Below are 27,099 nucleotides of genomic sequence, written 5' to 3'. Positions count from 1 at the left end.
TCTGGTAAGTATGGTACACCTCATCCCTATCCTGATATGCATGGCACCACCTGATCCCCATCCTGGTATGTATGGTACCCCATCCTTCATCCCTGTCCTGGTATGTATGGTACCCCTCATCTTGGTATGCATGGCACCCCATCCCTCATCCTAGTATGCATGGTACCCCTCATCTCTATTCTGGTATGCATGGTAACCCATCCCTCATCCCTACCTTCGTATGTATGGTACCCCCTCATCCATATCCTGGTATGCATGGTACCCCCTCATCCCTATCCTGGTATGCATGGCCCCTCACCCGTATCCTGGTATGCATGGCCCCTCATCCCTATCATGGTTTGCATGGCACCCCTCATCCCTATCCTAGTATGCATTGCACCCCTCATCCCCTAATCCTGGTATGCATGGCACTCCTCATCCCTTTTCTGGTATGTATGGTACCCCTCTTCCCTATCCTGGTATGCATTTTACCCCTCATCCCTATCCTGGTATGCATGGTACCCCCTCATCCGTATCCTGGTATGCATGGCCCCTCATGCGTATCCTAGTATGCATGGTACCCCTCAACCCCAATCCTGTTATGCATGGTACCCCTCATCGCTATCCTGGTATGCCTGGTACCCCTCATCCCTAATCCTGGTATGCATGGTACCCCTTATCCTGGTATGCATGGTACCCCTCATCCCCAATCCTGATATGCATGGTACCCCATCCCTCATCCTGGTATGCATAGAGCCCCTCATCCTGGTATGCATGGTACTCCTCATCCCCAATCCTGGAATGCATGGTACCCCTCATCCCAATCCTGGTATGCATGGTACCCCTCATCCCTATCCAGGTATGTATGGCACCCCTCATCCCCAATCATAGTTTGTATGGCACCCCTCATCCCCAATGTTGGTATGCATGGCACCCCTTATCCCAATCCTGGTATGCATGGCACCCCATCCCTCATCCTGGTATGCATGACCCCCTCATCCCCAACCCTGGTATGCATGGCAACCCTCATACCAATCCTGGTATGCATGGCACCCCATCCCTCATCCTGCTATGCATGGCTCCCTCAACCCCAATCCTGGTATGTATGCCCCCTCTGCCTGATCCTGGTATGCATGGCTCCTTCATCCCCAATCCTGGTATGTATGGCCCCCTCAGCGTTATCCTGGTATGCATGGGCCCCTCACCCCCATCCTGGTATGCATGGCACCCCATCCCTCATTCTGGTATGTATGGTACACCTCATCCCTATCTTGATATGCATGGCACCACCTGATCCCCATCCTGGTATGTATGGTACCCCATCCTTCATCCCTATCCTGGTATGTATGGTACCCCTCATCTTGGTATGCATGGCACCCAATCCCTCATCCTAGTATGCATGGTACCCCTCATCTCTATTCTGGTATGCATGGTAACCCATCCCTCATCCCTACCTTCATATGTATGGTACCCCCTCATCCCTATCCTGGTATGCATGGTACCCCCTCATCCCTATCCTGGTATGCATGGCCCCTCACCCGTATCCTGGTATGCATGGCCCCTCATCCCTATCATCGTTTGCATGGCACCCCTCATCCCTATCCTAGTATGCATTGCACCCCTCATCCCCTAATCCTGGTATGCATGGCACTCCTCATCCCTTTTCTGGTATGTATGGTACCCCTCTTCCCTATCCTGGTATGCATTTTACCCCTCATCCCTATCCTGGTATGCATGGTACCCCCTCATCCGTATCCTGGTATGCATGGCCCCTCATGCGTATCCTAGTATGCATGGTACCCCTCAACCCCAATCCTGTTATGCATGGTACCCCTCATCGCTATCCTGGTATTCCTGGTATGCATGGTACCCCTCATCCCCAATCCTGATATGCATGGTACCCCATCCCTCATCCTGGTATGCATAGAGCCCCTCATCCTGGTATGCATGGTACTCCTCATCCCCAATCCTGGTATGCATGGTACCCCTCATCCCTATCCTGGTATGCATGGTACACCTCATCCCCAATCCTGGTATGCATGGTACCCCTCATCCCTATCCTGGTATGCATGGTACACCTCATCCCCAATCCTGGTATGCATGGTACCCCTCTTTCCTATCCTGGTATGCAGGGTACCCCTCATCCCCAATCCTGGTATGCATTGTACCCCATCCTCATCCTGGTATGCATGGTACCCCCTCATCCCTAGCCTGGTATGCATGGTACCTCTCATCCCTATCACGCTGCACACACACAAAAAATAAACACTTATACTCACCTTTTTTCCCTGTGCTCCAGCGCTGCGTCCCGTTCTGCCAGAGGCTAGGGGAAGAGTGTGGTGCCTGGGTACTGCAAATGTGACTTCAGTAAAATGGTGCCGGACAGCCCGCTATGGGCATGCGCCGATTCCGATGCCGCACTCCTGCCCCGGTCTCCGGCCATAACAGAGGCGCCGCGGCAACACTCCTCCCGGTCAGGTAAGTATGTAAGTATGGCACCGGAGATCGCGGTATGCGTTCAGTGCCTACACATACTGCGATCTCCGGCGCCATACACTTCTCTTACCTGTAACGGCTCGATGCATTCTTCTGTCTGGAGCCAGACTGCGCAGGTGTGTTGCACTTGCGCAGTCTATAAAGGTTTCAGACAGAGGGACGCTTGTGTATATACAGTATATATATATATATATATATATATATATATATATGTGTGTGCGTGGGTGTGTACAGGTGCTTCTCACAAAATTAGAATATCATCAAAAAGTTAATTTATTTCAGTTGTCCAATCCAAAAAGTGAAACTCACATATTATATAGAGTGATTACAAACAGAGTGACCTATTTCAAGTGTTTATTTCTCTTAATGTTGATGATTATGGCTTACAGCCAATGAAAACACAAAAGTCATTATCTCAGTAAGTTAGAATAATTAACAAAAAACATCTGCAAAGGCTTCCTACGCGTTTTAAAAGGTCCCTTAGTCTGTTTCAGTAGGCTCCACAATCATGGGGAAGACTGCTGACTTGACAGATGTCCAAAAGGCAGTCATTGACACACTCCACAAGGAGGTTAAGCCACAAAAGGTCATTGCTAAAGAAGCTGGCTGTTAACAGAGTGCTGTATCCAAGCATATTAATGGAAAGTAGAGTGGAAGAAAAAAGTGGGGTAGGAAAGGGTGCACAAGCAATCGGGATAACCGCAGCCTTGAAAGGATTGTTAAGAAAAGGCCATTCAAAAATTTGGGGGAGATTCACAAGTGGTGGACTGCTGCTGGAGTCATTTCTTCAAGAGCCACCACACACAGACGTATCCAGGACATGGGCTACAAGTGTCGCATTCTTTGTGTCTAGCCACACATGACCAATAGACAACGTCAGACCGTCTTACCAGGGCCAAGGAAAAAAACAGCTGGAATGTGGCTCAGTGGTCCAAGGTGTTGTTTTCAGATGAAAGTAAATTTTGCATTTAATTTGGAAATCAAGGTCCCAGAGTCTGGAGGAAGAGTGGAGAGGCCACAATCCAAGCTGCTTGAGGTCTAGTGTGAAGTTTCCACAATCAGTGATGGTTTGGGGAGCCATGTCATCTGCTGGTGTAGGTCCACTGTGTTTTATCAAGACCAAAGTCAGTGCAGCCGTCTACCAGGAAATTTTAGAGCACTTCATGCTTCCCTCTGTCGACAAGCTTTTTGGAGATGGAAATTTCATTCTCCAGCAGGACTTGGCACCTGTACACACTGCCAAAAGTACCAATACCTGGTTTATAAACAACTGTATCACTGTGCTTGATTGGCCAGCAAACTTGCCTGACCTTAACCCTGTAAGGGTGTGACAGAATCTGTCATACGTCTCTCCCTCTCACAAGAGTTTTTTCTACCAAGTGTATGAATTTCTTATATTTTTGTGACAAGAACATAATATAATATTACGATTTGAATCTGTATGGTTTCATAGGCACTAATGTAATGAAATGTGTAATGTTATTTATATATAGTATATAGCGAAAGCGTAGGACATTGTTTAGTGTTTAGTTTGGGATTGATAGAAATATTGGGGCTGATAGGCAGTGGTGGGCCTAAGAGTGTATGGAATTTAGGGCATAGTTTGGGTATAAGGAGTTCAGTGCACGTTATTAGTGGATAATGACTGCAGTTAAGTGGTGAAGGGAGAAGTTTGCGGAGATGGTTGCTAATTTGTCCAGTTAAAAGGGGGAGGAGTTTGGGCCAGAGGGGACAACGGTTATTCCTGTCAGGAATAAGTTCAGTCAGAGCTGCAGTTGTTGATGGTAACGTTTAAGTCTGTTCTGGAGGGACCTTTGAGGAAGACTGAGGAAGAGTTCATGGCCCTGAGGGCTGAAGGTCAGCAGAGATACAGAAAGAGGAAGGAGAGAGATTTAGGCAGTTTGGAGAATATGAAAGTGGACATCTCTGAGGAAAACTTCCCTAAACGTCCAAAGTCTCCGGCCTGTAGAAAGACCGATGGAGCCAGCCTTCACTACTTCACTAGGAGGGGAGAACGGATTGTGACATACCTGTTGAGAGTAGGACCGTGTTCTGGAAAGCTCCGGAATCGGGGAAACTAACTCTGAGGATGGAAGAGAGGATAGGACAGAAGAGAGAACTGAAACTGTAACGGTGATGTCCCAAAAGACTGTATCAGTGTCCATAACTGATCTGATGAAAAAGTTAAGTAAAGTTGTTTTTTTAATAAAAAAGAGACTGAGTGTGAAAGTGATAGCTCGCCTTCAACTGCTGGACTCCTAAAGAAGATGGAGGAACAACAAGAAACTGTGAGTGTTGTGCACTAAATGCAAATCATAAGACAACTGGGACATTATCATTTATTTGTGGGCTGTCAGGGTGAGAATACACAGCAACAACCGTCCTTCTCCACTATTACCACTCTGTACCCCTCACAACCCTATAGAGAATCTATGGGGTATTGTCAAGAGGAAGATGAGAGACACCAGACGCAACAATGCATGCGAGCTGAAGGCTGCTATCAAAGCAACCTGGGCTTCCATAACACCTCAGCAGTGCCACAGGCTGATCGTCTCCATGCCACGCCACATTGATGCAGTAATTGATGCAAAAGGAGCCCCGACCAAGTATTGAGTGCATTTACTGAACATACATTTCAGTAGGCCAACATTTCAGATTTTAAAACATTTTTCAAGCTGGTGTTATAATGTATTGTAATTTAATGAGATAATGACTTTTGTGTTTTCATTGGCTGTAAGCCATAATCATCAACATTAACAGAAATAAACACTTGAAATAGATCACTCTTTTTGTAATGACTCTATATACTATATGAGTTTCACTTTTTGTATGGAAGCACTGAAATAAATTAACTTTTTGATGATATTCTAATTTTGTGAAAAGCACCAGTATATATAGATGGAGAGAAAGAGAGAGAGAGAGAAAGAAAAAGAGAATTAAACAGAAACCAATATGTCAAAGTGAGCCTAGCCTTACCTGTTATATATCAAGTACATGCTTGGAAAAGAAACAGTTGAAAGCTTTTAAAAAAATTAAACTGGTTCTTCAATAAAAATTGTGTGGTTTTCAATACTGGTAACCTTATAATTACTACAAAAATACACTTGGGAGAGAGGAGAGCGAGAACTCCACTGACTATAAGAGCTCACAATCTACAGAAGGGAAAGAGAGAGAATTCCGCTGATCAAAAGAGCTTACACTCTACAGGAGAGAGAGAACCCTGCTGATCATGAGAGCTTACACTTTACATAAAGAGAGAGGACCCTGATGACCATAAGATCTTCTAAACATTATAAGAGAGAGAGGGAGACTTGTCCAGTGACACTTGTGATGGAAACAACTCTACTGTAAAAACTGTGCTTCATTGGGAACCACTGATCTGTAGTGGTCCAGATACTGACCACCACTGTACAAGGTATGATAATCCACTAGATGTCATAGCTGCAGCCATGCAAAAAGACATAAGCCCACTCTATGATGCTTTAGTGTTGTGGGAAATGATGCTGGGCAAGTTGTTTTTTTTTTTTGCGAACAATAAATCAAATTTCAAAGTCCATGTCAATGGACTGAACTATCAAACATCAGGAGTGCACCGCACCTGACAACCAGGAAGAGGAGCTGGGCGCCTGAAGACAAAAGAATAGAAAACGACTTTAAAACAGAAAAGGGCATTTGAACAAGTCAAATTAGGTGACGAGTTATAGTTTTAGTTTGTATGTCAATATAATGCTCCATCATATTATGTGTCTTGTTAGGAACTACTAAATCTCTATGTCCTCCTCAGTCAATGGTGAAACATGTTATATTGATCAGACAATGGGACCTGTTGCGAGGATATTGATGAATGTATGATTGGCAATATCTGCTCACCTAATGCCACCAGTAATAACACAGTAGGAAGAGTCATCAGTTCTTGTTATAATGGATTTATATTTCAAATTAATTGAATGCATTATATTCATTCTTTCCTATGATTGTGATATTGTCATATTATTCGGAATGTAAGTAGGATTTTCTGTATTCTGCCCATAACAAGAGAATGTTCCAGATGCTTTATCATATTTCATTTGGGAGCTCAATGTGTTAATGATTCTATTGTTCAATAAGTGATTGGAAAATTCATTTTGATTAATACATTTTCATTATCACATCTTCCTCTAATGTTATAACATTTTGTATTAATCAGGTAATGGGACCCACTGTGATGATATTGATGAATGTCAGACCGGTCATACCTGCTCACCTAATGCAACCTGCAGTAACACAAATGGAAGATTCACCTGTACTTGTAATGATGGATTCTCAGGTAAAGCAAAGAATTGATCACAATTTATTGGTATGATAGTGGAAATACCATATAACTCTGAATTTCAGTGTGAGAAGCTGTAAAGAATCATACAGTAGATAGAAGTCTCCTGCAGTCTGACAGCGAGTGTACAGCGATTCCTGAGAATACCACGATCTAGAACAAGTTCCTCTACATAACAGAACTTATTACTAACACTACACTGATCAGACCAGAGATCTCTACTGTAACAACGGTTCTCATGTAAGCAGCACGATGGAGACCTGAGTGGCCAATAATAGAAAATAATGAAGAGCAGAAATATGCCTAAAAGGAGGACGCAGGGAGGGATTTATTAATAATAGAATGCATATATTTATAAGGCTGCTAAAACTACGGACAGATGTGAAGCCACCATATATCTATGAAGCCTTAGGTTGTCTTTACAGCTAGTATTTTAGCTTCATGGATTATACACGTAAAGCACATGAGATTTATCTGAAAAAGCCACCAAGTGGTCACAATACAATCACGGCAAAACTGCAGCAATTCATGGAGTAACTGAGAACATTTTTTGTTGCACTATTCTTAGCCATGTGGCACAAAACACTACATATTTGTGTACTCAGAGTGTTTACAGCCATCAGATATTTCTTTTTGGGCCCATGAACACAGTGGAGAATTGTGCACAGAGCTCCAACCTCCAAAGTGTATTACATGATGCTTTTGTTTTAGTGTCTTAGAGGAAATAAAACCATTAACATGTCTCTATATGAAATGGAGGCTAATGACGACACAGTTGGGGGATCATATATACCTATGGCAGTCCTATTATTGCTCCCTACAAAACGCTTGAGGACTTAAGCCTTAATGGTTGGCTATCAGCACAAAATGTCTGATCCAACCAAGCACAGCTCCTTACAGGGGACATTACCCTAATAAACACTGTACCTTTAGAGTCCAAATCAATTGCTGTATTTGCCAAAAAAATGTTCTTCATTGAATTATGTTAATGAGGTGCTCAGGGCACCCTTGGTGTGGCAGAAGAGTTCAGCACACCTTCCCACCTTGTTGTTTTTCATCTGTCTCCATACCCTTTTCCTTGATTGACAGCTCTGGCTTTATAAAAGCTCAATGTGTTAATGTTTGATATTCTTATATGTCAGTAACTAATTAGATCATGTATGTAGATAAATATATTTTCATTATGCCATCTGCCTCTAATGTTGCAACATTTTCTATTGATCAGGTAATGGGACTCACTGTGAGGATATTAATGAATGTGAGATTAGCAATATCTGCTCACCTGATGCAACCTGCAGTAACACAGTAGGAAGTTTCATCTGTACTTGTAATGATGGGTTCTGGGGTGAGTTCTAACTTGTCATTGATTCCTGTTTTTAATTTTTTTTTTAACAATACTTAATTTTAATAATTTTCGATATAATAGGGGTCAAACCAAAAAAATGTAAACTATGCATAATTTTAGCAATCTGTGTAAAACTTAGGTTATTCTTATTAACCCTTTCCCTTCATAGAATGTAAAAATATGTCTTATGTCGAATGTGGGTGCATGGGGTGGACTCAGGAGCTGATCCTGCTCTACACATGATGGTTTCCGGCTCTCTTATACAGCCGACATCTTCCTCTAACAGCAGCAGCCAGTGCGTCCTTCAATCTCTGCTGTTTTTGTTAGAACCTTGCTCTTAGGTTTTTTCCTTTGCTGGTCACATGACCTTGTTGGCCTATTTAATCCTGCTCCGCCCTTCTGGCTTTGCTGGACTTCATTGTATAACTACTTTCTAGCTAGCCTGTGCTCTGTATCTAACTCTGTTAGTTTGCTTGGTCTACGGACCTCTGTGTTCTATATATTTTGTTTGTTTGTCTGTCTGCTACTATTTCTGTTAGGAGGTGTCCCATTTTCCTCCCAGTCCTTAGTACTTGTAGGGATTCCTTCCCCACATCTATAGGTCTCCGTACAGACTAGCTTAGGACTTTAGCAGGTCTGATCGCAGGATCAGGTCCCCTGTTACATCGTAGGGATTCAGCTGAGTTCTATCGTAGGGACAGATCTCCTCTCTTTCCTTAGCTCTGGTAGCAGAACATAACAGTAAGTCCAGCCTGCAAATTTTCTAAGGAAAGATTTTTCTGTTCCATCATGGTGTCGGTTCAGGATTTGGCTCATCGCCTGCAGGGACTCTCTCTGGAGGTGGCCGAGCTCCGTCAGTATGTGAGTAACTGTCCTGGAGCACATTTCTTGGAGCCTAAGGTATGTTTGCCGGATTTATTTTTTGGTGAACACCGAGAATTTTTTTCATTTAAAAATGCTTGCTTATTGTATTTTCGTTTGAGACCCAAGTCCTCTGGGGATGAATCCCAGCACATAGGGTTCATAATGTCACTTTTGCGCAAAGAGCCTCAGGAGTGGGCCTTTTCTTTGCAGCCTAGTGATACATGCTTCAGATCAGTGGATAGTTTTTTTTCTGCTTTGGGACTATTATATGATGATCCTGACCGTGTCGCATCAGCTGAGACTGAGTTGAGACGTTTGAAACAGGGATCAGGTAATGTGGAAAAATATTGTACTCATTTCCGTCGTTGGTCTACTCAAACAGGGTGGAACGATTCTGCTCTGAAAAGTCTATTTCTTGCTGGGCTCAATGAAAGGGTTAAAGACCTGCTAATTGCTTATCCTACACCTGAAGATTTGCAACAGGCTATGCAATTAGCTATACGGGTGGATAGGAGACTGCGTGCAAGGGTTAATGAGAGCAAATCCTCTGCTATGTCAGTTTCTGGTTATGAGAATGTGTGTACTAACAGTGGTGAACCGATGGAGATTGGATCGGTGGCACCTCGCTCTCAAGAAAACGACCGTAGATTTTCTGAAGGCTTGTGTTTCTATTGCGGAAAATCTGGTCATTTGATTAAAGGCTGTGAGCTTCGTATGAAGAAAGAAAAAAAAATGGTCAGTCATGCCCGTATTGCCTGTTTAAATTCCAAGGGTGTATTTTTAGCTGCTTCCACGATTGCTCAGGAAAAATTAATGGAATTTCGGGTGTTTGTTGATTGTGGGTCTACTCTGAATGTAATTGATGGGGGATTCTTGGAAAGACTCAATTTAAAACCCGAACCTTTATCATCCCCCATTGCTGTGGTTTCTGTGGATGGTTCCCCTTAGAAGAATATTACTCTTAAGGTCTGTGAATTTCCTCTCACTATTAATGGTGTTCACCATGAGAAATTGGATTTGGTAGTTTTGAATAACTTGCCTTCTCCAGTAATATTGGGATTGCCCTGGTTAAAATTTCACAATCCTGTACTGGATTGGTCTACCAGTGAAATTAAATCCTGGAGCCATAAATGTTATGACAAGTGTTGTAACGGGCGTATTGCAGCTTTGGATAGGGGAGAATTGCCTGTTCCTATTCAGGATTTTTGGAGAGTTTTTTCTGAGAAGGAATCGCAGGTTTTGCCTCCCCATAGAGACTATGATTGTTCTATTGAATTTGTCCCTGGAGCGACTCTTCCTAAAAGTCGTTTATTTAACCTTACTATTCCTGAGAGGAAGGCTTTGGAGGAATACATACAGACAAGTTTGGCCGCCGGTCACATTAGGCCCTCTAAGTCTCCTGTGGCGGTAGGATTTTTTTTTGTAAAAAAAAAAGACGGCGGTTTACGTCCTTGTCTGGATTTTCGTGAGATTAACAAAATTACTGTACGCAATCCTTACCCACTGCCATTGATTCCTGATCTGTTTAACCAGTTAATGGGGGCCAAGTGGTTCTCTAAAATTGACCTTAAGGGGGCATACAATCTGTTGCGCATGAAGGAGGGTGACGAATGGAAGACTGCTTTTAACACTCCTGTGGGTCATTTTGAGAATCTGGTTATGCCTTTTGGTCTTACTAATGCTCCTGCATTTTTCCAGAATCTTATTAATGACATCCTTAGACCTCTGATCGGCAAAAATGTGGTTGTGTATTTGGATGACATTTTGATTTATTCGCCGGATCTGGAGTCTCATTGGCGGAGCGTACGTGAGGTATTACAGTTATTAATGGACAATTCGCTTTTTGCTAAGCTGGAGAAATGTGAGTTCGCTGTACAGAGAATTAGTTTTTTGGGTTACATTATCTCCAGCGAAGGTTTTGAGATGGACCCGGTTAAAGTTCAAGCTGTACAGGAATGGCCTAGGCCTATTGGTTTGAAATCGATACAGAGGTTTTTAGGTTTCGCCAATTATTACAGAAAATTCATAAAATTTTTTTCTAGTATTGTCAAACCTCTGACGGATCTCACCAGGAAAGGTGCTGATGTGGTTCAGTGGTCTTCTGAGGCCATTGAAGCTTTTGTGTATCTCAAGGAGAGGTTCACCTCTGCTCCCATCCTTATGCAGCCTGATGTGACTAAGCCGTTTTTGGTTGAGGTTGATGCTTCCTCTGTGGGGGTTGGCGCAGTATTGTCTCAGGATAACGGGGATGGATTACATCCCTGTGCCTTTTTTTCAAAAAAAATTTCGGAGACTGAACTGAATTACGATATTGGTAATCGGGAATTATTGGCTATTAAACTCGCATTTGAACACTGGCGCCACTTCTTGGAAGGTGCGGAATTTCCCGTTCAGGTTCTTACGGATCATAAAAATCTGATATATCTTGATGCTGCCAAGCGCCTGAATGCCCGTCAGGCTAGATGGGCACTGTTTTTCTCGCGGTTTAATTTCTCCGTTACTTACTTCCCTGGTACTAAGAATGTTAAGGCGGATGCCTTGTCTCGCAGTTTTTCTCCCATAGTCGGTGCTGAGAAAGAGGAGAACATTTTACAAGAAGGTGTTGTGATAGCTGCTTTGGACTCCGTTTTGGAAGATGAGATTCTTAAAGCACAGGAGAATGCCCCATCTAACACTCCTCATGGGAGGTTGTTTGTGCCTGGGACCTTTAGGAGAGATTTGTTTGTTGAGTGTCACGAATCTTGGTTGGCAGGTCATCCCGGAATCTCTGAGACCAAGAGACTGGTGGGTCGCAGTTTTTGGTGGCCTGGATGGCAGAAGGAAGTCATTAAGTGGGTGCGTCAATGTACTATATGTGCTAGATCTAAGTCCTCACATACTCCTGCTGCGGGGTTGCTTTGTCCTTTGGAGGTTCCCAGTGCTCCTTGGACACATTTGGCTATGGACTTTATAACTGACCTTCCCCCCTCTGAGGGTTTTACTGTCATCTGGGTGGTCGTGGACCGTTTCAGCAAGATGTGTCACTTGGTTCCCTTCGTCAAACTGCCCTGCGCTAAAACTCTCGCTAAGGCCTTTGTCAAGGAAATTGTCAGACTTCATGGCGTTCCTACTGACATTTTTTCTGATAGGGGTCCTCAGTTCGTGGCTCATTTTTGGCGTGCCTTTTGTGACAGGTTGGGAGTTCATTTGTCGTTCTCGTCCGGATATCATCCTGAATCTAATGGCCAGACAGAAAGGAAAAACCAGGATGTTGAGCAGTTCTTGCGTTGTTTTGTGGCAGACAATCAAGAGGGGTGGTCTGAGTTTCTGCCACTTGCTGAATTTGCTCTGAACAATCATACATCTTCTTCTGCTGGTTGTTCGCCTTTTTTTTGTTGTTCTGGGAGACATCCGTCGTTTGGGTCGTTCTCCAAGTTGGGATCTGCCGTGCCTGAGGAGGAGAATTTTTCCGGTGATTTGGAGAGAGTTTGGACGGATGTGCGTGGTAATCTTCAGGAGGCCAACAGAAAATCTAAAGACTACTTTGATAGGAAACGACAGGAGGTTTTGTTCGCTGTTGGTGACATGGTTTGGTTGTCCTCTAGGAATCTGCGGTTGAGGATTTCTTCTAAGAAATTGGGTCCCAAGTTTGTAGGGCCCTTTAAGGTGCTTCAGGTTGTCAACCAATCTGCTGTTAGGTTGGAGGTTCCTACCTCCTGGAGAATTAATCCGGTATTTCATGTCTCTCTGTTAAAAAAAGCTGTTGTGTCGGATGGTGACGCCTCTGCCTCTGTTCCTCCGGTGGTGGAGGACGGGGAATATGAAATTTCTCGCATCCTTAACTTTAGACGGTATAGAGGTAGTTTGCAGTATCTTGTGGCCTGGAAAGGTTTCGGACCCGAGGATAACACTTGGGTGAGGTCAGATGATGTTTCCGCGTCCAGACTTATCAGAGCGTTTCACAGGAGATTTCCTGATAAGCCTGGTCCTAGGGGATCCGGAGGATCCTCTTAGAAGGGGGGGTACTGTTAGAACCTTGCTCTTAGGTTTTTTCCTTTGCTGGTCACATGACCTTGTTGGCCTATTTAATCCTGCTCCGCCCTTCTGGCTTTGCTGGACTTCATTGTATAACTACTTTCTAGCTAGCCTGTGCTCTGTATCTTACTCTGTTAGTTTGCTTGGTCTACGGACCTCTGTGTTCTATATATTTTGTTTGTTTGTCTGTCTGCTACTATTTCTGTTAGGAGGTGTCCCATTTTCCTCCCAGTCCTTAGTACTTGTAGGGATTCCTTCCCCACATCTATAGGTCTCCGTACAGACTAGCTTAGGACTTTAGCAGGTCTGATCGCAGGATCAGGTCCCCTGTTACATCGTAGGGATTCAGCTGAGTTCTATCGTAGGGACAGATCTCCTCTCTTTCCTTAGCTCTGGTAGCAGAACATAACAGTTTTTCTCCTTATATTCTGTTATTTTAGACATTAGCAGTTAAATCTTCCGATCCAGTGCAGGTGTCTGTTCAAACGTCCATCTGCAAACCTGTGACATGCTTTAGGGCTGTTTATGGGTTGCCATTGTGATTAGGGACTTATTCAAGATTTCCTCTACAGCCATCTTGGTACTTCTGGAAAGCCCTGTTGCAGGCTGGGTTTCATAGCAGATCATCATTTTCACTATATAACATAGTATATAATGCTAGTTATCAAGAAGGTTCAAGTCCCCTGAGGGGATAAAAAATAAAGTTAAAGGGAAAAAATAAATCGGAACTTTTCCCACCTTTAAAAGTAAAAAAAACATATTTAGTATCTTTGCATCTGAAAAAGTAAGATTTGTCAAAATCTTAAATTATTTCAGCACCAGAATTGTCACCTTCCCCCAAAACAGCAATAAAAAGTGATCCAAATATCATATACATAGCCATAAAAAAGGACTCATACCCCATTAACTTTTCCACATTTTTTCACGTTACACCCACAAGCTATTTGTGAAGTATAAAGGAAATTATGCATTGTTTTATAAATATTTAAAAAATACAAATCTGAAAATTGTGACGTGCATTTGTATTAGGCCCCTTGTAGTCTTACTGATGCCTCTAAATAAAATCCTGAGTGACCAATTGCCTCCAGAAGTCACATAATTAGTAAATTGAGTTCACCTGTGTGTAATGTATTCTCACTATAAATATAGATGTCCTTTGAAGGCCTTAGAGACTTATTTGACAATATTAGGGATAAAACAGCATTATGAAATACAAATTGTGAAGAAGAGTAAAGCAGGGTTAGGTTAGGAAAAAATAGCCCAAGCTCTGAAAATCTCACAAAGCACTGTTCAATCCATCATTTAAAAATGAAAGGACATGGTTGTCCACCAAAACTGATGTGGCGCCCTGCTGTGCATTGGTGCCACAGAACCCAGAAGGGTGCATGGATGGACTTCTCCACAAGAGGCCCTCACACATTCACACACCTCCACCCTACCACCTCAGACCATCAGAGGGAGCCCATTAGGGATATATAAAGGGAGGGTGGAGCCAGGCAGCTCAGTCTTAGTTTCCGTTCAGTGTTCAGAGAGAGAGAAACACAGCTCAGAGTTGAGCAGAGAGCGTGCTGATGCTCAGAGAGCAGTGAAGAGGCAGCGAGCTGGCTGCTGTGCTTAGGCGAGCCAAGGCCTACAGCACGTGTGAAAGCCTAGCTAGGGCCTTGAGTGGGCCGAAGGCGAGAGGAGAAGGAAGAAGTAGTGAGGGGGCAGAGGAGCATACCAGGCTCACCCCGATATATATACCGGACACCGGGTCCGCGCCTACAGGGACATTTATACCCAGTAGGAACCACTGGAACCCCTGGAGGACTACAGGTCCCAGGTTCACCAAACGCTGACTACAGTACAAGGGCTAGGAGTCACGGAGGTCCCAGCGTCCAGGGAGAGTGATCTCCAAAGAGAACGCCCTATCACCAGGTCAGCAGGTGCAAAGAGAGACAGTAACCAAGCTAGGCCTAGCTCCAGGCAGGTCAGAAGCTTAGAGAACAAAGCAACGGATCAGGAGGCCCTATACCCGCTCACTGGGGAGAATCCAAAATTGTGCCCTTCACCTGGAGTACCCTGGACCATGCCTGCAGCATCACCAGTAAAGGTACTGAAGCTTACCCCCTTTTGAGTATCCGTCTTTCCTCCGGGACCGTCCTGCCGTCTCTCCCCTGCACCACCATCCATTACACCCCACACTGCCCTGGAGCTAGCTCTACCTGTGGAGAGCCACACCATCCCTGCTGCCGTAACACCAGCTCCAGAGGACAGCTCCGCAGCGGCGGCACCCCTTAGCCGCATTCCACAGGTGGCGTCACGAACTGTCCAATTCCCCCATATCTATCCCCCTTTTCACTGACCGCCCTGAGTCACGAACTGCGCCAGCCACCATGATATCCCCCAGCAAACAGAGGCCCGGTTGCCGAGTACCCCACGGCCCAGGGGGCGCGTTAGTCTTGGCGTCACGAACAGGGTTTCATGCCCGTTGCCACCGGGTACTGTGCGCCTTTATTGAATTGAACTGTGTGTTAAACTGCGGTGAGGATCGCCGCCATTATCGCGCTGCAGCACGGGAAGAAGAGGGGCGTAACCGCGGGAACCTGGGAGGTGTAATTGCTAAAGCGCGCGGAGCCCAGGACACGCCCCGCCCCTGACGTCGAACCAGGATGCGTCTGGTTCTGGAAGGAGCCTGAGGACGCTCTGACATCAGACACTAGCGACGTAAGGTCCTGGAAGAAAACCGTCGCCCGCGGAGCTGCGGCCTACCTGTTAAAGAAAGTGAAGAAGGTAGGCTCCGGTTTACTAGGGGGGCGCAACAATGGCCGACGACCAGCAAGCCGCCGGGGCACCGGTTAACACTCCAGATGCCCAACCTGCGCCCAGCGCTGCACAGGCCGGAGCGGCCGCTCCACCAGCAGAGGTCATGACCCCATTATTACCTATGGCCCTGCCGTATATCCCTGGAGCGAAGTGGCTCCCCCAGTATAACGGCAAACCGGACACCCTGTCCGGATTCAAGATAAGAATACGGGGTGTGCTAGATATGTATTTGTTGACTGACAAACAGAGAGCTGCTGTCGTGTTGGGACAATTGACTGGTGCCTCAGAGCGGGAAGTTGAAACCTGGCCAACCGCAGTCCAGGAATCGGTATCCATCATCTTTAAGAGATTGCAGACTGTGTTTGAAAACCGCACTGAGACAGATCTCCAGATGAGGTTCTACCACTGTGTCCAGAAAACTGAGGACAGTATCCGGGACTATGCCTGGTGCTTACAGGAAGCCCTGCAGGCCCTGAAACAGGTTAGTCCAGCCAGCATACAAGATGAAAATAAAATGCTGATGGAACAGTTCATCCGGGGGTTAAGGTCCCAGGAGGAGAGCAGAACTGTACGGTGGTGGGCCTTAGATCATCCTGATGCCACCTTTGACACCCTTAAGGACATGGCTATAAAGGGTCTGCAGCCCCTGGAAACAACAGATACTGCTGTCCAATATTACCAGGGTGGGGCCACCCCTATGCCCGCATCACCCACTGCTCGTTCATTATTGGCCGAAGCAAAGATGCAAACAGTGCCCCCTAGCGAGCTGGGCAGCCTACGCTCTGAAGTTCGTCAGCTAAGTAAAACCCTGGCCACTGTCCTGAGCACCCTGCAGCTACAGGAGGAGCCCGAGCCAGAAGGAAGGATACTATTCGCCGACAGCCCTGAGGATGTCCCCTGGATGAGAAGAAAAAGGAGGACAACGCCACCCCGTAGGAGGACAACGCCACTCCGGAGGAGGACAACGCCACCCCGTGGGAGGACCAACGACCAACGTCGCCCTCCAGGAGAATTCATCTGCTACCGCTGCCAGAAGGCAGGCCACACAGTGCGGAACTGTCCGTTAAACGAGCAAACTCTGGGGCCGAGGGCCGACACCCAGGACTAAATCAAGCCGGCCCATCAAACTGGTACCATCGGTTCGTGGGAGGAAGACCTTTCCTGTCCATTGTGCTGGACGGCATCGCGACACCTGCCCTGCTGGACACTGGATCTCAGGTAACCATCATGCCAGATGTCCTCTACAAAAGGTTCTGGTCCATAGACGAACTCCACCCGCCAGCTCCAAACCTTTCCGTGTATGCCTCCAATGGCCTTCCTCTTACCCTAGTCGGGGTTAAGGATGTGGCAGTAAAGGTGGGAAGAGTGGAACTGAAGGACCAGGGACTAATTGTAGTAAAGACTAATCCTGATCATACAGACTTGTATATGGTACTTGGCACAAATATTGTCGGTAATTGTTTGGGAGAAATGTTGTTTTTGCTCCAACAGATGGCCGACACTGCCAAAGCAGGGCAGAGGAGGGTGCTCCAGAAAGAGATGCGAGCCCTTATGTACCAGCAACAGGTAAAGCTAACAGGTGGTGAAATTTGTAATGTATGGGTGACAGACCCAATACCTATTGTGATCCCCCTGATGAGTGAGATGCTGATTTGGTGTAGAGCAGCAATAGGTCTCAAAGGACGGAGCTACCAGGCGGTAGTAGAGCCCCTTAGCTCGGAGCATAGACCTACACTCTTGACTGCCAGAGGGGTAGTGGATGTACGCAATGGGAAGGTGCCGGTACGCCTCCTAAAATATGGGGAGGACGAGGTTAGATTACCATGCTACACCACTGTTGCCAAACTGTACATGGTAGATAACAACTCCATACACACGGCGGAGTCCTTAACCTCACCAGACGAAGTGGAGGATAATGACCCGGGAACCCAGGTGGAGGATTGGTGTCAACAGCTCCATATTGGGACAGACACCATCCCTGCCCATCAGAAACAGGGTGTACACCGGGTGGTTCAGGAATACGAGCAGGTATTCAGTAAACACCCCCTTGACTTTGGGAGGGTTAAAGGAGTACAACACCATATACCCACAGGTGACCATCCACCCATCAAAGAACGTTACAGGCCCATACCACCAGCACACTACCAGAAGGCGAAGGAGATGTTGCACGACATGAGGAAGGCAGGGGTAATAAGCTATAGCTGTAGCCCCTGGGCAGCTCCCATGGTCCTAGTCAGGAAAAAGGATGGAAGCATGAGAATGTGTGAAGATTACAGACAGGTAAATCGCATAACACACAAGGATGCATACCCTTTGCCCCGTATAGAGGAATCCCTGGCTGCATTAAAGTCTGCAAATTACTTCTCCACCCTTGACCTCACTAGTGGGTACTGGCAAGTAGCTGTTGCTGAGGAGGATCAGGAGAAGATGGCCTTTACTACCCCGATGGGACTCTGCGAGTTCAACAGTATGCCGTTCGGACTCTGCAACGCCCCTGGAACGCTCCAGAGATTGATGGAGTGCTTCCTGGGACACCGCAACTTCAAGACTGTACTGCTATACCTGGATGACGTGATTGTGTACTCCAAAACGTACAAGGACCATTTGAAGCACCTGGCCGAGGTATTTGAGTCGCTGTCCCGGTATGGGATGAAGCTGAAGCCCTCCAAGTGCCACCTGCTCAAGCGAAAGGTACAGTAGCTGGGGCACATTGTCAGTCCAGAAGGAGTAGCACCGGACCCGGAGAAGGTCACTGTCATCCAGAAGTGGCCGAAGCCGAAGAGCCTCAAGGAGGTACATCAGTTCCTGGGACTAGTCGGGTATTACCGGAGGTTTGTGAAGGTCTATACCAAGAAAGCGGCGCCTTTGCAAGATCTCCTGGTAGGACAGTCCAGGAGAGGCAGAAACCCCCCGTTCCAGTGAGTTAAGGAGCAAGTTGAATCCTTTGAGGTGATGGAGATCCTGACCGGCGAAGAGATCCTAGCCTACCCTGACTACAGCCAACCGCTCCTGTTGTACACTGATGCCAGCAACGAGGGATTAGGAGCTGTGTTAAGTCAGAAGCAGAATGGCCGAGAGAAGGTGATCGCCTATGTGAGCAAGAAGCTCCGCCCGACCGAGAGGAACCCAGAGAACTATAGCAGCTTCAAGTTGGAGTTCCTGGTCTGGGCCATCACCGAGCGGTTAAAGCACTACCTAGCCTCCACTAAGTTCACTGCCTACACTGATAATAACCCCTTGACTCATCTGGAAACAGCCAAGTTAGGAGCCATGGAACAATGATGAATGGCTCGGCTGTCAAACTACCAGTTCACCATTAAGTACCGGGCAGGCCGCAAGAATGCCAACGCCGATGCCCTATCCAGGATGCCTCACCAGTCGGATACTGAAGAAGAAGTGGATGACCTGGAGGAGATTGAGCTACCTGCCTTCCACTGCAATGGAATGGTCCATGAGCAACGAGCCTCCAGGAGGTATCGTGGTAAGACACTAAACCCTTTACCTCACCACAGCTGGAAGGAGACCCAAGACAGCGACCCGTATCAAGGAGCTGATAACCCAGGAAGGTTCCTCCCTCGAGAAGGACGCGTCTCCACAAGCCAAGCAGCTGTGGAATGAGAGAAACCGGCTGTTCAACTATAGAGAGAAGCTGTGCCGAAGGTACGTTAACCCCAGGACTCATGTGATGGTATGGCAGACCGTAGTGCCCAGGACGGACATCCAGATGGTGTTGGAGGCCTACCACGATCAAGAAGGGCACTTTGGCTGGAAGAAGCTAGAAACCCTGTTGAAAGGTCAGTTTTATTGGGTTGGAATGCGCAGTTCCATAGAGAGATGGTGCAGGGATTGTGGACCCTGTAGCCTCAGAAGAAAAGACTACAGCAGCCAGAAGGCACCCCTGCAACCCATCAAGACAACTCGACCCTTGGATATCGTGGCCCTGGATCATGTCAAGCTGTCACCCAGCAGGTCAGGATATTTCTATGCCCTGACCATGGTGGATCACTACTCCTGGTTCCTGGTGGTCGCCCCCATCAAGGATCTGATGGCAGAAACTGCGGCGAAGACATTTCAGGCGTACTTCTGCAGGCCCCATGGATACCCGGAGCAGGTGCTGACAGATCAAGGCACTGCCTTTGAAGCCGAATTGTTCAAGGAGTTTTGCCATCTGTACGGGTGTAAGAAGATCCGAACTACACCGTACCACCCCCAAACCAATGGGTTATGTGAAAAGATGAATAACATCGTCATCGACCTGTTGAAGACCTTACCGTAAGAAGAAAGAAACCAGTGGCCAGACAAGCTACCTGACCTGGTAGATCTATACAACCACATACCTGTGAGTTCCACCAATTGTACTCCAGCATATCTCATGCGAGCAAGAACCGGAAAGTTGCCCATGGACCTGGAGCTTGGAGTGGTAGAGCCCGAGGCAGATATGTCCACTGAAGACTGGGACACGACGCAACAGGAACAGTACAGGAGAGTACAAGCCTGTGTCGAAGGCAGTCTGAATAGGGTAAGAGACAAGCAGGAAGCACAGTACAACAAGAGTGCACCAGCAGAACCCTTTTCGCCTGGAGAAGTTGTGCTAAAGAGAAAAAGAAGAAACCACAAACTTGATGACCAGTGGGAGAGGGAACCCTACACTGTGTTAAATTCAAGATTTGATAACAGGAAGACCTGTTTAATTACCAAGGATGGAGGAAGAACGACTGCAACGGTTTATAGACACCATCTGAAGTTGTGTCCAGGACCGCTAAAGCCCCAGGAAGAAGTGCCTCCCATCGTACCAGAGGAGCCTAAAGAAGCAGTAATGCATACTGAATTAGGAGATTTCCCAGCAGATTGGCCCCAACTAGGAGGAGCGGTAATAATACCTGTGCTACACTTCTACCAACAGCCAGACGACCCTCCACAGCAAGTAGAACCTGTAGGTGCCTCAAAAGAGCCTGCTCAGGAAGAATCCCCGGAAGAAGGATCCCCAGTTGGAGCAGAGCAAGAAGGCCCAGCCAATGGTACACTTGCCAGTCCCATAGGGAGGTCAAGTCAGTCTTGCAGTCCTTCCACACCAAGAACTGACAGAATGGGAGGTAGTACAAACACCAGTACCACACGCATCCCAGTACTACGTAGGTCAACACGTAGCACGCAAGGTCAGACCCCTGTCAGATACAGCGAGTAGGAAGAGAAACTCTGATAGTATAAATAGTTGCCCCATGGGGTATGTAATTTTTGTGTAATTTTCATGTATGTATTGACGTATTTTTGCCTTACAATGGACAATTTAGGTGACATGGACACTTTTCTTGTTGCATTTTGTTACCCATAAGGGTATGTATAAAGGACTCGGTGGCTGAGGACTGTGTGCAGCCCAAAAACTGTTTATTTGTCCATAATTGCACTCCCTGGAGTGCCCCTTTTAGGTAACCACTGAACAAAAACCTGTTTGGCGTGGCGGAAGACGTGGTCCAACTCCGGATCACCTATACCCTGCAGCCACGCCCAGGGCCTACGTGGAGGGTTTACGGACAGGTCCCCCTGTTAGGGGACTCATTAACAATTGCTCAAAAACTCTAACTATTGTACATATATTTAGTATTTATTACGTTTTTGTTAACTGTAACGTTCAAGCATAGTGCCTCCCATAAAGGGAAGAAAAGTTGTTATTGATAACCTGTTTTTGAAAAATGCTTCAGTCCAGGAGCACTGAGTTTTACTAGGGAGGAATGTGGCGCCCTACTGTGCATTGGTGCCACAGAACCCAGAAGGGTGCATGGATGGACTTCTCCACAAGAGGCCCTCACACATTCACACACCTCCACCCTACCACCTCAGACAACCAGAGGGAGCCCGTTAGGGATATATAAAGGGAGGGTGGCGCCAGGCAGCTCAGTCTTAGTTTCAGTTCAGTGTTCAGAGAGAGAGAAACACAGCTCAGAGTTGAGCAGAGAGCGTGCTGACGCTCAGAGAGCAGTGAAGAGGCAGCGAGCTGGCTGCTGTGCTTAGGCGAGCCAAGGCCTACAGCACGTGTGAAAGCCTAGCGAGGGCCTTGAGTGGGCCGAAGGCGAGAGGAGAAGGAAGAAGTAGTGATGGGGCAGAGGAGCATACCAGGCTCACCCCGATATATATACCGGACACCGAGTCCGCGCCTACAGGGACATTTATACCCAGTAGGAACCACCAAAGCACCTGGAGAACTACAGGTCCCAGGTTCTCCAAACGCTGACTATAGTACCAGGGCTAGGATTCATGGAGGTCCCAGCGTCCAGGGAGAGTGGTCTCCAAAGAGAAGGCCCTATCACCAGGTCAGCAGGTGCAAAGAGAGACAGTAACCAAGCTAGGCCTAGCTCCAGGCAGGTCAGAAGCTTAGAGAACAAAGCAACGGATCAGGAGGCCCTATACCCGCTCACTGGGGAGAATCCAAAATTGTGCCCTTCACCTGGAGTACCCTGGACCATGCCTGCAGCATCACCAGTAAAGGTACTGAAGCTTACCCCCTTTTGAGTATCCGTCTTTCCTCCGGGACCGTCCTGCCGTCTCTCCCCTGCACCACCATCCATTACACCCCACACTGCCCTGGAGCTAGCTCTACCTGTGGAGAGCCACACCATCCCTGCTGCCGTAACACCAGCTCCAGAGGACAGCTCCGCAGCGGCGGCACCCCTTAGCCGCATTCCACAGATGGCGTCACGAACTGTCCAATTCCCCCATATCTATCCCCCTTTTCACTGACCGCCCTGAGTCACGGACAGCACCAGCCACCATGATATCCCCCAGCAAACAGAGGCCCGGTTGCCGAGTACCCCACAGCCCAGGGGGCGCGTCAGTCTTGGCGTCACGAACAGGGTTTCATGCCCGTTGCCACCGGGTACTGTGCGCCTTTATTGAATTGAACTGTGTGTTAAACTACGGTGAGGATCGCCGCCATTATCGCGCTGCAGCACGGGAAGAAGAGGGGCGTAACCGCGGGAACCTGGGAGGTGTAATTGCTAAAGCGCGTGGAGCCCAGGACACGCCCCGCCCCTGACATCGAACCAGGATGCGTCTGGTACTGGAAGGAGTCTGAGGACGCTCTGACATCAGACACTAGCGACGTAAGGTCCTGGAGGAAAACCGTCGCCCACGGAGCTGCAGCCTACCTGTTAAAGAAAGTGAAGAAGGTAGACTCCGGTTCACTAGGGGGCGCAACAATGGCCGACGACCAGCAAGCCGCCGGGGCACCGGTTAACGCTCCAGATGCCCAACCTGCACCCAGCGCTGCACAGGCCAGAGCGGCCGCTCCACCAGCAGAGGTCGTGACCCCGTTATTACCTATGGCCCTGTCGTATATCCCTGGAGCGAAGTGGCTCCCCCAGTATAACGGCAAACCGGACACCCTGTCCGGATTCAAGATAAGTAACCAAGCTAGGTCTAGCTCCAGGCAGGTCAGAAGCTTAGAGAACAAAGCAATGGATCAGGAGGCCCTATACCCGCTCTTTGGGGAGAGTCCAAAAGTGTGCCCTTCACCTGGAGTACCCTGGACCGTGCCTGCAGCATCACGAGTAAAGGTACTGAAGCTAACCCCCGTGTGAGCGTCTGTCTTTCCTCCGGGACCGTCCTGCATCCTCTCCCCTGCACCACCATCCATTACACCCCACACTGCCCTGAAGCTAGCTATACCTGTGGAGAGCCACACCATCCCTGCTGCCGTAACACCACTTCCAGAGGACTGCTCAGCAGCGGCGGCACCCCTTAGCCACATTCCACAGGTGGCGTCACGAACTGTCCAAATCCACCATATCTATCCAGCTTTTCACTGACCGCCCTGGGTAACGGACCGGACCAGCCACCGTGATATCCCCCAGCAACCAGAGGTCCGGCTGCCGAGTACCCCATGGCCAAGGGGGCGCGTCACTGACATCCCAATCAATGAAAGCACTAATTAGAGAATCATAGAATGTTAGAGTTGGAAGGAATTTCCACGGTCATCATGTTCAACCCCCTGCTCAATGCAGGATTCACTAATCCAAGAAGCAGCCAAGAGACTCATGGTCACTCTGTATGAGCTGCAGAGATTCACAACTCAAGTGGGAGAATCTGTCCACAGGACAACTATTAGTCATATACTCCACAAATCTAGCATTTATGGAACAGAGGCAAGAAGAAAGCCATATACAGTTTGCCAAAAGCCATAGCTAGCATGTGGAAGAAGGTTGCTCTGGTCAGATGAAACTAAAGTAGAATGTTTTGGTCTTACAAAACGCTATGTGTGGCAGAAAACCAACACTGCACATCACCCTGAAAGCACCATCTCCAGCTTCAAACATGGTGTTGGCAGCATCATGTTGTGGAGATGCTTTTCTTCAACAGGGACAGGAAAGTTGGTCAGAGTTTATAGGCAGATGGATGGTGCTAAATACAGGACAATCCTGGAGGAACACCTGTTAGAAGCTGCAAATGATTTCAGGCTGGGGCATAGGTTCCAGCAGGACAATGACCATAAACATACTACCAGAGCGAAAATGGAATGGGTTAGATCAAAGCACATCCATGTGTTTGAATGGCCCACCTAAATCCCATTGAGAATCTGTGGCAAGACTGGAAACTGCTGTTCACAGACACTCTCCATCCAATCCCACTGAGGTAGATCTAGTTTGCAAAGAAGATTGGACAAAAACTTCAGCCTCTAGATGTGCAAAACTGGTAGAGATATGCCCCAGAAGACTTGTAGCAGAAATTGCAGTGAAAGGTGGTCCAGCAAGGAAGTGACTGAGGGGGGACTGAATACAAATGCACATCATAATTTTCAAATTTATATTTTTAAATGTTTAGAAAACCATATATCATTTCCTTTACTCTTCAAAAATACTTGCTAGTTTGTGTTGATATATCACATAAAATCCCAACAGAAAAATATAAAAATTTGAGTCTTTAGTGGTTAAAACCTTTTAATGGCTAACTGAAAAGATGGTAACAAATACCAAGGTATAGATAGATGATAGATTATCTACTGGCTAACAGGGTACAAAGATAGGTTTTTCCTGTGTAAAATCCCAATTAAACGTGGGTGTAACGTGAAAAATCTGGAAAAGTTTACAGGGCATGAATACTTTTTCAAGGCACTTTACATCCCAAAATGATACTATTAAAAGTTACTAATTCGGGGGGGAGAGTGGGGTTGCACACTGTTTGCACTTAAAAAGAAAAACAACTTATAAATTTGGTTTGTATTGACTTGATAAAACATTTTGCTTAGCCATCTTCACTACTGAGTGAATACTATCAAAAGCAAAAAGAACAATAGCAGAGTGGCCTACTTTCAACATTTTGTGACATTTGGAATTTTTTACTCATTTTCTATAACATTATGTGATGAAATGAATGAAGTAATTAAACTATAACTCATTCAAGATAAAAAAAAAAAAAACAGGGCGTTCTGTGGTCATTTAATGAAAAAAAATATGATTCTTGGACTAAGAAGGAGAGGAAAAGGGTGCAAAAACAAAAACTAGTCGTGGCAGGAGGGGTTGAAGGAATCTTTCATTTTGAGTGTCATCAATATTTTGAATTAATCATTTTACTTTACTCATTACATTACATTCTTTTCATAGGTGATGGATATTACTGTAAAGCAGAGAGACAATGTCAGAATGGCAGTGATTGTTCTCCTGATGCAACGTGTAGTAACAGAACAGGAGACTACTTATGTACTTGTAATGATGGATACCAAGGTAATCACTTATCAATAGAGATGTCTGTATATACAACCATTCACTGGATGTCATCTCTGATATTGTTGTAGAGCGAGTGATCCATCTATGAATGATGTGATCGTATTATACTGTACCACCGGAACTGATGGTCACTGTTTTTAGATTGTTGTATCCACCCTTTACAATTTTTCCATTTTCCTGTATATGCATGTATAATAAAGCATTTTTATCTTTATAATAAATACCATCTTTGTCGTCTATTTTTGTCTATGGCCACCCCCTTATTTATTGTGTACCATGACTGGTCTTTTATCAGTCCGCTCTTTGAGCAGCAACATGAATGTAGTGAAAATATTTCTATTTATATATATCTGATATATTTATGGTTGCTGTGGTGTTCTTTAATTTATATTCTGGGTGCCATCTAGAGTTAATAGCTTTCCAATAACAACAGTTGGTGTCATAGAAGCATCAAGAATATTCAGAAAGTGATTTACATATTAATGGATTGATTTTAACGAAATGGTTTTCACTCTCAATAAACATGCTTGACACTGCTCGGTACTCGCCCGAGCATCACGCTAGTCGGGATGTTCGGCGAGCACCGAGCATTTCTGGGTTACTTGGGCGGGAGCTCGGGTCTCCGCCCTGCATGTTTGGCGCTCTTTACAGAGCCAGTGAACATGCAGGGATTGCCAGCCATGCTGCAGCCATGTTGGTTGTGGGCATTACAGTGATTGGCTGGCCGCACAGCGTCACCTCGAGTATTTAAAATGGGGCGCCGCCATCTTGGACACAGTCGCTCCGGATTAGACAGTGTAGGGACAGCGCTGCTGATTTAGGGAGAGATATAAACTGCGAAATAGTTAGTGTAGGGTCTGTAAAGGCTGCCAGAGCAAACAAACAGTCCCTTTCAGGACTAATATCCATCCCAGATACCAGGCAGGCAGGCTGTATAGGAGACACAGTGGTTATACCAGCAAATGCTGCATTACAGTCCTGTGTGCTCCTGTTGCTGAAATTGCTGGACTTAGCACCAGGTGTCAGGGGCCAGGAAAAATCCTTTTTTTTTCCTCCTTCACACTGTACAAATACCCGTCTTATTAACCTTTTGGTGTGTCGTCCCCCCCCCCCAAAAAAAAAGCGTGTGTCTGATTTTTCAGACACAAATATAACTGTTGAAAATAGTCTGGTGTACAGTCATGGCCAAAAGTTTTGAGAATGACACCAAAATTATATTTTCACATGATCTGCTGGCCTCTGGTTTTTATTAGTGTTTGTCTGATGTTTATATCACATACAGAAATATAATTGCAATCATATTATGAGTACCAATAGGTTATATTGACAGTTAGAATGAGTTAATGCAGCAAGTCAATATTTGCAGTGTTGCCCCTTCTTCTTCAAGACCTCTGTAATTCTCCCTGGCATGCTCTCAATCAACTTTTGGACCAAATCCTGACTGATAGCAGTCCATTCTTGCATAATCAATGCTTGCATTTTGCCAGAATTTGTTGGTTTTTGTTTGTCCACCCGTCTCTTGATGATTGACCACAAGTTCTCAATGGGATTAAAATCTGGGGAGTTTCCAG

General features: G+C 46.4%; 1 protein-coding gene across 5 annotated transcripts in view; it reads left to right on the top strand.

Annotated features, from left to right (window-relative positions):
- LOC141258108 (uncharacterized) overlaps window positions 1-27,099 on the top strand; it is a 413,089-nt gene that overhangs the window by 233,544 nt on the left and 152,446 nt on the right. For 3 of the 5 annotated variants that reach the window (XM_073673114.1, XM_073673115.1, XM_073673113.1), the window contains 3 exons: window positions 6,662-6,781; window positions 8,010-8,129; window positions 25,406-25,525. In XM_073673114.1, the coding sequence (XP_073529215.1) occupies window positions 6,662-6,781; window positions 8,010-8,129; window positions 25,406-25,525 (360 nt within the window). The remainder of the gene's footprint in view (window positions 1-6,661; window positions 6,782-8,009; window positions 8,130-25,405; window positions 25,526-27,099) is intronic. The other 2 variants (XM_073673117.1, XM_073673116.1) reach the window with 2 other exon arrangements.

The sequence above is a fragment of the Phyllobates terribilis genome, unplaced genomic scaffold, assembly GCF_046119375.1.
Source record: "Phyllobates terribilis strain yellow unplaced genomic scaffold, ASM4611937v1 Scaffold_3__8_contigs__length_932513732, whole genome shotgun sequence".
Taxonomy (NCBI): Eukaryota; Metazoa; Chordata; class Amphibia; order Anura; family Dendrobatidae; genus Phyllobates; species Phyllobates terribilis.
The sequence above is the reverse complement of the archived record's forward strand: the minus strand, read 5'-3'. Positions and strand labels throughout refer to the sequence as shown.